This window comes from Saccopteryx leptura, chromosome 3 (assembly GCF_036850995.1).
Source record: "Saccopteryx leptura isolate mSacLep1 chromosome 3, mSacLep1_pri_phased_curated, whole genome shotgun sequence".
Lineage (NCBI taxonomy): Eukaryota > Metazoa > Chordata > Mammalia > Chiroptera > Emballonuridae > Saccopteryx > Saccopteryx leptura.
The window spans coordinates 371080240-371090881 of record NC_089505.1 but is presented as its reverse complement, the minus strand read 5'-3'; the positions used below and the strand labels follow the sequence as shown (position 1 = coordinate 371090881).

Below are 10642 nucleotides of genomic sequence, written 5' to 3'. Positions count from 1 at the left end.
GCAGGCACCTGGGCCCCGGAGAAGCTGAGGTGGAGCCCGCTGAGGCCCTGGGCCACAGGAGGACAGTCCCCTTGGCCAACGGCCACCGGCTGATGCAGGGGCAACCCTGTGGGCTCCATCCTGCACTCGGACAAGCATCAGAAACCTCATCTGTAAAATGCAGGGTCTGGGTAGAAGCTGTGCCCTCTGAAATCTGGGTCTCACGCATGCTTGGGAAGACAATAGTCCCAAGGCTAGAATTTCATCAGCTGCTCCTAAAAAGCTTTCAAAAAACTCCAGGTTGTCCTGACAGTGTTCTGGTGGGGCTTACAGAGTGATAGAACCCAACAAGTGGCCATTGCTTGTTCCCAGGGTCAGGGGTCAAAGTGACAGGGTGGTGGGTTATCAAGGAAAGGAATTTACACTCTCTGTGTAAGAGGTACTGGTGCCAAAGACAGACAGACAGACCGACAGAGCACATACAAACGTAAGATATTTATTTCCTTCCTAAGGGTTAGGATCAGTGTGTCCTCCAGAGCCCACCCACCCCCAGTCATCATATATTAAGTAAATGGACTGGGTCTGCATGTTGGGTGTTGCAAGTCCCAGAGCAGCCCACCAACCCGCCTGCAGACCTACGGCTCTACAGCCCTCACTGGGTTTCTCTTATCAGGGGCAGGTATGCAAACAAGAGAGGGAAGAAGGAAGAGGAGACAGAGTCCTCATTGTAGCTAACTCCTAGAGGACACCTGAGTGTGTGAGTGGATGAGTAGGTGGGTAGATGGGTGACTGGACGAACAGACAGGTAAATTGATGGGTGGAGGGAGGGAGGATGGGCGGATAGATAGATGGGTGCATGGGTGGATGGATGGGGGATGGGTAGACGTGAAACCAAACGTAGGTCCAGCTGCCAGCCTCAGTAGAAGCCAGACTCGTGGGACAAGTGCTGGTGCAGAAGGAAAGAAGCGTATTCAAGAGCCAGCAACCTGAGAAGATGGGGAACTCCCCTCCCAAAGCCCATCTGAACATCTTTGGTCAAGTGACAAATTTTATAAGGCTGAAAGAGGGGGAGGGAGAACTGCAGGTGTGCAGGACGTGCAGGACATGCAGGACGTGCAGGACGTGCAGGATGTGCAGGACATGCAGGATGTGCAGGACGTTCAGGATGTGCAGGATGTGCAGGACATGCAGGATGTGCAGGACGTGCAGGACATGCAGGACGTGCAGGACGTGCAGGATGTGCAGGACATGCAGGATGTGCAGGACGTTCAGGATGTGCAGGACATGCAAAATGGGCAGGACGTGCAGGACGTGCAGGACGTGCAGGACATGCAGGATGTGCAGGACATGCAGGATGTGCAGGACGTGCAGGACATGCAGAACGTGCAGGACATGCAGGATGTGCAGGACATGCAGAATGTGCAGGACATGCAGGACGTGCAGGACGTGCAGGACATCCAGGACGTGCAGAATGGGCAGGACATGCAGGGCGTGCAGAATGGGCAGGACGTGCAGGACGTGCAGGACGTCCAGGACGTGCAGAATGGGCAGGACATCCAGGACGTGCAGAATGGGCAGGACATGCAGGATGTGCAGAATGGGCAGGACGTGCAGGACGTGCAGGACGTCCAGGACGTGCAGAATGGGCAGGACATCCAGGACGTGCAGGATGTGCAGGACATGCATGTTGTGGACCGTTAATGGCAAAAAGCCATTATAGATTCGAGGCTTGGCAGGGGGCTAAGTTCTCCCCCCTCCATCTCCATATTTGGCTTTGATGCTGAGTGTTTGCACCCACTCCACTTCCTTCCTTGGGTTGCAGGAAGCAATATACATGCCCTTCCTCTGACTGTTTGTTTCAGATGTTTGTAAATTTCACTAATGCATCCTGTTTTTGCCTTGGGAGAGTTCCTGTCTTAGCCTTTGATGTGCAACTTTGTATCAGGGTCCTTGATTTGCATAGGTCTATATAATAAAGCGAACTGGGGCTATGAGGCACTCAGATGCTGCCAGGCAGTTTGAGGAGTCCCCCGGTCCCATCAGTTTTGTTCTGACAAAGTGTGTTTCCTTAATTCCGTACTGTTATTTGGAAGCTGCGCTGGTCCGCGGCACATGCAGGATGTGCAGGACGTGCAGGACATCCAGGACGCGCAGGACGTGCAGAATGTGCAGGACATGCAGGACGTGCAGGACATGCAGGACGTGCAGGACGTGCAGGACATATAAGACATGTAGGACACACAGGACATGTAGGACATGTAGTATGTGCAGGACCTTCAGGACATATAAGACATGTAGGGCACATAGGATGTGTAGGACATGCAGGATGTATAGGACATGCAGGAGGTGTAGGACATGCAGAATGTGTAGAATGTATAGGACATCTTCCAGAAGCTCTTGACATGGTTCTTTATGGTCAGCATCCTTGAGTTGGTCACCTGTTTTTTGTCAGCTGAATTCCATGACCCGGAGTCAGTGTCAGCCAGGGCCTTGTGGTCAAGCTGGTTTCTTGTTCCTAGCTGGAACGGGAGCAGAAAACCGCTGGTTCCTTGGAACACTCTGAATCCATGCTATTAGCAATTGTTAGTCCCACCATCATTCTGACAGTGACAGGGCTGCCCGTCTCTTCCACCATCGGGCTGGTGTTACTGATCACCGCAGCAGTATGAAGCTACCCAGGCAGTCTCAACTCCCTGCTGTCCGTTTCTCTCCCGTTTCTATGGACGTGTGCCTGAGGAATCTGCCGCAGAGCCTCGGGCCGCTGATTTAGCATGAAACACCCGAACTTGCTGTGAGTAGAACTTTTCGTTTTATTAGGAGAAGCCTGAAGGTGACAGAGTCCTGGCCTCTTCCATCACGCTTTGACATGTTAAATCAGGGGAGTCACCCTCTTATACCTACCGCCCACTTCTGTATCTCTATTAGTAGTAAAATTTTCTAACCGCCCACTGGTTCCACAGTAATGGTGATTTATAAAGTAGGGAAATTACTTTACTTTATGAAATTTATAAAGCAGAGCTACAGCACGTTAAAGCATATAATAGTAATTACTTACCAAGTACTTTATGTCGGATTTTCGCTAAGTTTGGCAGAATCAATCTTTATAAAACAACTTACTATCGTTAAATCTATCTTTTTATTTATACTTTGGTTGCTCTGCTACTGCTCACCATGAAAGCTGGAACGCCCACTAGTGGGCGGTAGGGACCAGGTTGCCTACCACTGTGTTATGTTAAATGATAAAAATTTACATCCTATTACATCCTACAGGCGCAGTGGGTGGATGGTTCCATTTCACTGATCCACTCATTCAGTCCGGAGGAAAAGTCAGTTCCGTGAAATTGCTGAGTCTCGTTCCAGGAGGCCGTGCTGCAGGTGGGCTCCTAACGGGGGGTCTATTGTAAGCAAACAATCCAGTATTTAATAAGCGGCATGTCGACAAAAACAGAAGGGAAAGAAAACCCACCAAAGGCAAGTGATCCGAGCAAGGGATCACCAGCTTCTGAGCCTGTCAGGCCGTCAGTGGAGAGCTTCCTAGACGTAGGGTTCGCCGTTTCTTTGCTAGGAGAGCATGCCGACACCCTCTGACGGGTCCTCCCACCGGAAGTCTGAATGTCCCGGAGAGGGTTCCATCCCTTCCCCCTCTTTGAGCCATCATTTTAGATCCCTTCTGAGTAGAATCTTATTACGTATCGCCGGGAAAGCTTGTGCCTAAGAGATCTCTTCTTTACCAGACCTTTGGCAACAACAATTCCAGCCAGTCATTGGCTAGCAGCCGCAGGTCGGCCGGCTCAGCTAGAATACTCCGTCCTAGCGGACTTCTTTCTGGGATAGAGGGGGCACATCTCATGTCACTCTGCTGTTATAATAGTTTTTCAAATGCTGTCGTTACAGTAAACAATCCAAAGATGAGCAGGACTTCCAACAGGGTTCAGAATAGCGAAAATGAGACCCGTTCCCTGAGAGATAAGGAATAAACTAAGAGCAAGTCTAACTCAAATTTTCATTGCAGGCAGGCAGGCAGGCAGGCTGACTGATGAGCACTGTCAAACTGAAACGGATCCCCCTGCAGAGTAACTGGCATTAACGTTGTGGAGTCACACCCCCTGCCGGAACGGCCCTGTCCATGACTCACAGCCGAGTCCGGATGGCTACCAAGTCCAGTCGGCAGAGACGGAGGAGGACTCCCTGTGTGTGCGCGCACGGCTTCGACTCACCCCGCCTTGGAGTCTGCGGGCTCCTCAGAGGCTCACTGCCTCTCCCCAGTAAGCGTCTCAGGTGGCCGAGGCCTCGAGAGGGAGGGCAGGGAGAGTCCCCGAAGTGAAGACTCTCGGCCGTCGCTGAGAAGTCCCTGCCGTCCCAGTCACAGCGGTCAGCCTGCCATAGACAGGTGGGACCCCAGCCACGGGCCTCCGGGACTTATCCAGATCCACATTTCTCCCGGCTGGCTCACCACACACTGAAGCTGGGTTCAAGTCCGGCTGCCTGCTGCCACGAACGAATGCCAAACTCATGAGACAAGAGCTGGTGCAAAAGGAAAGATTTGTTCAAGAGCCAGCAGCCCGAGAAGACGGGGAACTCCCGTCCCCAAAGCCCATCCTAACATCTCGGGTGAAGCTGGCAATGTTATAAGGCTGAAAGGGGGGAGGGAGAACGGCAGACGGGCAGGCCGTGCAGGAGGCGGGGGCCATGCAGGACGTGCAGGATGGACCAGACATATGGGACATGCAGCATGTGTCGTGCAGGCCGTGCAGGAGGCGGGGGCCATGCAGGACATGCAGGATGGACCAGACATATGGGACTTGCAGCATGTGTCGTGCAGGCCGTGCAGGAGGCGGGGGCCATGCAGGACATGCAGGATGGACCAGACATATGGGACGTGCAGCATGTGTCGGATAGCTTCCCAAAGGCTCCGACTGGTTCTTTCTGTTGAATTCATGAGGGTGACACCAGTTAACATAATTACACAGGTGTCAGGTGCCCAGGTGCCTCCGTCCACCACATTGTACGCTCACAGCCCCAAGTCAAGTCTTTGTCCATCAGCATTAATATGGTTGTTTGAGGTCAGCACCGGTGAGTGGGTCATCTGGTTTTCGTCAGCTGAATTCTATGACTGGGTGCTTGGTGTCAGTTAGGGCCTTGTGGTCAGGGTGGTTTCTTGTTCTTAGCCCGGGTTGGGAACTGAAAACCGCTGGTTCCTCGGAACATTCTGAATACTGAGAAGTGCTATTAACAATTGTTAGTTCCCACCACCATCCTTACAATGACAGAGCTGTCAGTCTCTCCCACCATCCGGGCTGGTGTTGTTACCACAGCCGTACGAAGTTGTACAGCCAGTTACAGATGGATGATGGATGGTTGATGGAGAGATGAGTAGGGGGATGGATGAACCGGTGTTGGGAAGGGCTGCATGTGGCCACTCTGTGGGTTTGCACTATGCCGGAGCAGAAAAAAGTGGTCCTGCCTGGATGAGGAGCCCCTGCAGGGGGCAGGCCAGCATTGAAAAATCAGGCTCTGACCCGATCTCAGGACATCAACTGCACCAAAAAGCCCCCCAGCAATGGGGGAGGGTGTCTCTGGAGAGGGGCTGCTAGTGGCCAGGGTCCCAGGGGATGACCTAGGACAAGGGGACCCACGTCAGGCCCTGGAAGCAGGTGAGAGGGACCCTGTCTAGGTCCGTGGCCCTGTGTGTAAAGATGACTCTCTGGCAAAGAGGGAGGAGTGGGGAGGCCTGGGTGTGGGGAAGAGCCCAGCTCTGGTTCCCACTCATGGGCTGGGTGGCTCTGGGCAAGGCCTTGCCCTCGGTGCCTCATTCAAGGTGGGGGCAGCTTGTCATGCAGGCGTGTCACTGAAAGGGGCAGAGCAGGACCGAGGGAGACACTGCACCTCTGTGCTGCCTGACTCACGGGGTGTCACCTGTCTCTGCTGGGAGGGGAGGGAGGGAAAGAGGAAAGACGTGCCGTAACTGCAGGCCTCTGCCCTGGGTCGTCCCTGAGGCCGGCGTCCTGCTGGTGCCCTGGGTCGTCCCTGAGGCCAGCGTCCTGCTGGTGCCCTGGGCCGTTCCTGAGGCCGGCGTCCTGCTGGTGCCCTGGGCCGTCCCTGAGGCCGGCGTCCTGCTGGTGCCCTGGGCCGTCCCTGAGGCCGGCGTCCTGCTGGTGCCCTGGGCCGTCCCTGAGGCCGGCGTCCTGCTGGTGCCCTGGGCCGTCCCTGAGGCCGGCGTCCTGCTGGTGCCCTGGGTCGTCCCTGAGGCCGGCGTCCTGCTGGTGCCCTGGGTCGTCCCTGAGGCCAGCGTCCTGCTGGTGCCCTGGGTCGTCCCTGAGGCCGGCGTCCTGCTGGTGCCCTGGGTCGTCCCTGAGGCCGGCGTCCTGCTGGTGCCCTGGGTCGTCCCTGAGGCCGGCGTCCTGCTGGTGCCCTGGGCCGTCCCTGAGGCCGGCGTCCTGCTGGTGCCCTGGGTCGTCCCTGAGGCCGGCGTCCTGCTGGTGCCCTGGGCCGTCCCTGAGGCCGGCGTCCTGCTGGTGCCCTGGGCCGTCCCTGAGGCCGGCGTCCTGCTGGTGCCCTGGGTCGTCCCTGAGGCCAGCGTCCTGCTGGTGCCCTGGGTCATTCCTAAGGCCAGCGTCCTGCTGGTACGGTCAGGCCTGGGGACGGGGCTGGCTCCAGGGGCTGGGCAAGAGGGCTGGGGTTCTGGAAAGAGGTAACTTTTTCCAGTGGGCGAGGGAGAAGGAGAGGAGGGCCCAGTGGTGATGGAAAGCCATGCTAGATTCTGTCCCACCCCTGGGTGACCTGGCACCAGCCTGGCCTCATTCTCTGACTAGTCAAGAAGGGTTGAAAAGGGGCCAGTTTAAGGGGTCACGAAAGCTCCTCTGTCCCCTAAATCCTGCTTCCAAGATAATAGCCAGGTCCCCACCTACAGGCAGCCCTCCCTGGCTGTACTGTCTCCATGGCTCCCAGATCTCCAGGAGCTCCTGCTACCAGAAACACCTACTTTATCTCACAAGTAAACTGTTTCTGAGGCTATTTTGACGTTTCTGCTACAAACCCCCCAGGATGGGCTGTCATGGCCCCACAGGCAGCTCTGCCGGGGGTACAGGCCTTCTCCCATGGAGCCAGAACCCAGCTGCTCAGACCTCTCCTCCCACCCGACATCGCTGGCCCCTGTCGCTCTACCAGACCCACCAGGAACTCCGGTTCCCCCAAGCCTGTATTCCAGCAGCTTCCCTGCCCCTTGGCTCAAGCGAGTCACGTCTCCCTGCTTGCACCCCTGACCTGGGACAGTCAGCACCCGCTCGCTCAGCCCTGTGCCCTGCTTCCCGAGGCCTCTGAGCATGCTTCCCGTGCCCCCGTGCACGGCTGTGCCTGATGGATGCTGGGAGGCCTCAGATCCTAAGGTGACTTTTTCTGTCTGGGTGAGAACATGGGACCCTCACAGTAGCTGCTGTGTCAGGTGAGACCCCAGCTTCCCTCAACCAGCCCCCAGGAGCCTGGGGCCGGCAAAGGGCAGCCTTCCCGGCTCAGGAAGCTGACACGGGGCCTCAGGGGCTCCTGCCTGTGCCCCTGCTGCTCCTCCCAGGGTCCAGGAAGGCAGCACCTGTGCCCCTGCTGCTCCTCCCAGGGTCCAGGAAGGCAGCACCCCAGCACCCCTGCTCCTCCCAGGGTCCGGGAAGGCAGCACCCCAGCACCCCTGCTCCTCCCAGGGTCCAGGAAGGCAGCACCCCAGCACCCCTGCTCCTCCCAGGGTCCAGGAGGGCAGCACCCCAGCACCCCTGCTCCTCCCAGGGTCCGGGAAGGCAGCACCCCAGCACCCCTGCTCCTCCCAGGGTCCAGGAAGGCAGCACCCCAGCACCCCTGCTCCTCCCAGGGTCCAGGAGGGCAGCACCCCAGCACCCCTGCTCCTCCCAGGGTCCAGGAGGGCAGCACCTGTGCCCCTGCTGCTCCTCCCAGGGTCCAGGAGGGCAGCACCCCAGCACCCCTGCTCCTCCCAGGGTCCAGGAAGGCAGCACCCCAGCACCCCTGCTCCTCCCAGGGTCCAGGAGGGCAGCACCCCAGCACCCCTGCTCCTCCCAGGGTCCAGGAAGGCAGCACCCCAGCACCCCTGCTCCTCCCAGGGTCCGGGAAGGCAGCACCCCAGCACCCCTGCCCCTTCGGCAGCTCCGCCTCCAGGGAGCCCTCCAGGGAGGACAGCACAGAGCGTCCAGGCGGCAGCCTCTGACCCTGCACTGCGATGTGGCCCTGACTTCACCCCACGTGCCTCAGGAGTTGGCTCCCCCAGGGGCACACAGGAGGAAAGGCCAGAGGGTCTGCGCCTCAGCTCTCATCAACCTGAGCCCACGGCGCCCTCAGAGCCTTTGGCTGACCCTGACCCCGCCCTCGGCCCGGGCCCGCCCTCTTGCAGCAGGCCTGCCCCGACCATCCCTGCTGGTGCGTGCCCATCAATGGGGATGAGGATAGGGGGGGCCCAGGGGCAGAGCCAGGGCTGACTTCTGTCTGTGCCCGGCCCCAGTCCCTGCCAGCATGGCCTCTGTGGGCCCACCCACAGCACCCGGCACAGCAGAGCAGCAGTTGTGTCCAAAGCCCAGGAGCAGAAAGGGACCCCATGCAGAGGCCGTGAGAGGAGACAAGGGATGAGGAACTTGGGCTCAGAAACTGGCATTTCTTCTGCTTTGTCCTGTGAGTTCAGCAAGAGGTTGGGGGTGGGAGGCTGGGCCCCCCACCAGGTCTCTGGACACCAGCCAGGAGGGGCTACTCTCTTACAAGGAGCAGAGAGACAAGAGGTCAATTGTCCTAAAGCTGGTGAAGCCGCTGATCCTCAAGGCCAGGGCTGAGCACAATGGAGGGAGAGCTAGTGGGAGGTCCCAAGGCCCTAAAAGTTGGGCAGCAAGATTGTGGAGACAGGAGAAGCCCATGGTTCCCCTCACAGTGAGGGTCAGCTCTCTGTCTCCGTCCCCACCTTCCTCATCCCACAGGCCAGGCCCTGCTGGCTAGCCCTCACACGGCACCGCTGGCTGGGGCTCGCCTCCCCGTGGCACCTCCACTGCCACGCCTCACTGCCCACTCCGCCCCTCCCACCAGCATCTGTCCCAGCTGTGAGGCCTCCAGAGAGGGGGACCCCACTGCTCCCAAAGGCACCGAGGTGAAGACAGCCCTGCCGGTCCTTGTTGTCCTGGCTGTGGCCGCTGGGCCAGCTGAGGGCTAGCCAAGGGGTTTGGGGGTGGTGTGTCCTGTGGGCCAGACTCTGGAAGCCTGGAGTTGTGGACCCTGAGACTCAGGGAGTTCTGAGATTGTGGATACTAGACTCAGAATTTAAAACCACCCCACATCTTTTTTTCTTTTTTTTTGACAGAGACAGAGACAGAGAGAGGGACAGGTAGAGACAGACAGGAAGGGAGAGAGATGAGAAGCATCAATTCCCTGTTGTGGCACCTTAGTTGTTCATTGATTGCTTTCTCATATGTGCCTTGACCGGGAGGCTACAGCAGAGCAAGTGACCCCTTGCTCAAGACAGAGACCTTGGGCTTAAGCCAGTGACCTTGGGCTCAAGCCAGTGACCTTGGGCTCAAGCCAGCGACCCCGTGCTCAAGCCAGTGACCTTGGGCTCAAGCCAGCGACCTTGGGCTCAAGCCAGTGACCTTGGGCTCAAGCCAGCGACCCCGTGCTCAAGCTGGATCCGACGCTCTATCCACTGCACCACCGCCTGATCAGGCTCAAACCACCCCACATCTTAACATAGTGGAATCAGATTTACAGTGTTTCAGAATCAGAGAATTCTAGACCGACCCATGGAATAGGCTCTCTGGGGAGTGCGCGCACGCACACACACCCGCCCCCCGCCGAGCCGGGCGCTGGTCCTGGGCCCCTTCGCCCTCGTCTTAGCCCTCAGCTTGTGACCCCCAGGGCAAAGCCTTCATTCCTTTCTGGGACTTCCAGGAGCCGCCCCAGCCGTGATGGGGGCTCAGAAGCCCTTGACAGCACCCCTGGGGAGGCTTGAGGAGCAGCCCAGGGCAGAGGGCTTTGGCGTGAGGGAGGCCGGGCCCATCCCACACGAAGTGGTCAGGGAGACAGGGATGTCCTCCAGACCTGTCCAAGAGCCTCCAGAGACCATCTTGGGACACCCCAGGCTAAACTGAGCCCTGGATCTTAATCCTGGGTGGAGAAGAGAGAGAGACACCGAGATGAGAGAGAGAGAGAGAGAGTGTGTGTGTGTGTGTGACCGTTTGTGCTGGGTGCCAGGGAAAGAGCACAGCCTCTGAGGACCTGGTTCTGATTCCCACTGCCTGGGTTCTGGGTCTGCTGTCTAGGTTTTAGGCTCTCTGCCTGGATTCTGAGCTCTCTGCCTGAGTTCTAAAACTCACTGCTTAGGTTTTGGGCGCACTGCCTGGGTTCTGAGCCCCGCTGCCTGGATTCTGGGCCTGCTGTCTGGGTCCTGAGCCCTGCTGTGTGTGTCCTGGGCCCACTGCCTGGGTTGTGAGCCCCGCTGCCTGGGTTCTGGGCCTGCTGTCTGGGTCCTGAGCCCTGCTGTGTGTGTCCTGGGCCCACTGCCTGGGTTCTGAGCCCCGCTGCCTGGGTTCTGGGCCTGCTGTCTGGGTCCTGAGCCCTGCTGTGTGTGTCCTGGGCCCACTGCCTGGGTTGTGAGCCCCGCTGCCTGGGTTCTGGGCCTGCTGTCTGGGTC

The 10642-nt window shown here is 58.2% G+C and overlaps 1 protein-coding gene across 1 annotated transcript; it reads left to right on the top strand.

The window, feature by feature from the left end:
• Positions 1-2091: 2091 nt before the first annotated feature.
• Positions 2092-9847, top strand: LOC136398607 (protein FAM186A-like). Its single transcript, XM_066372778.1, has 7 exons — positions 2092-2190; positions 2499-2642; positions 4117-4244; positions 5951-6314; positions 8125-8394; positions 8477-8643; positions 9443-9847. Exons 1-6 carry the CDS (start codon positions 2092-2094, stop codon positions 8582-8584), a joined length of 1113 nt encoding a protein of 370 aa, XP_066228875.1. The 3' UTR covers positions 8585-8643; positions 9443-9847.
• Positions 9848-10642: the final 795 nt, after the last annotated feature.

Bases quoted from the DNA above. Each gene is read 5' to 3' on its own strand.
- LOC136398607 (XM_066372778.1), top strand. From the start codon at position 2,092: ATGCAGGATGTGCAGGACGTGCAGGACATCCAGGACGCGCAGGACGTG. The intron at 2,191-2,498 runs GTGCAGGACATA...TCTTGTTCCTAG, and splicing joins ACATGCAGGACGTGCAGGAC to CTGGAACGGGAGCAGAAAAC. The intron at 2,643-4,116 runs GTATGAAGCTAC...CATGACTCACAG, and splicing joins TGTTACTGATCACCGCAGCA to CCGAGTCCGGATGGCTACCA.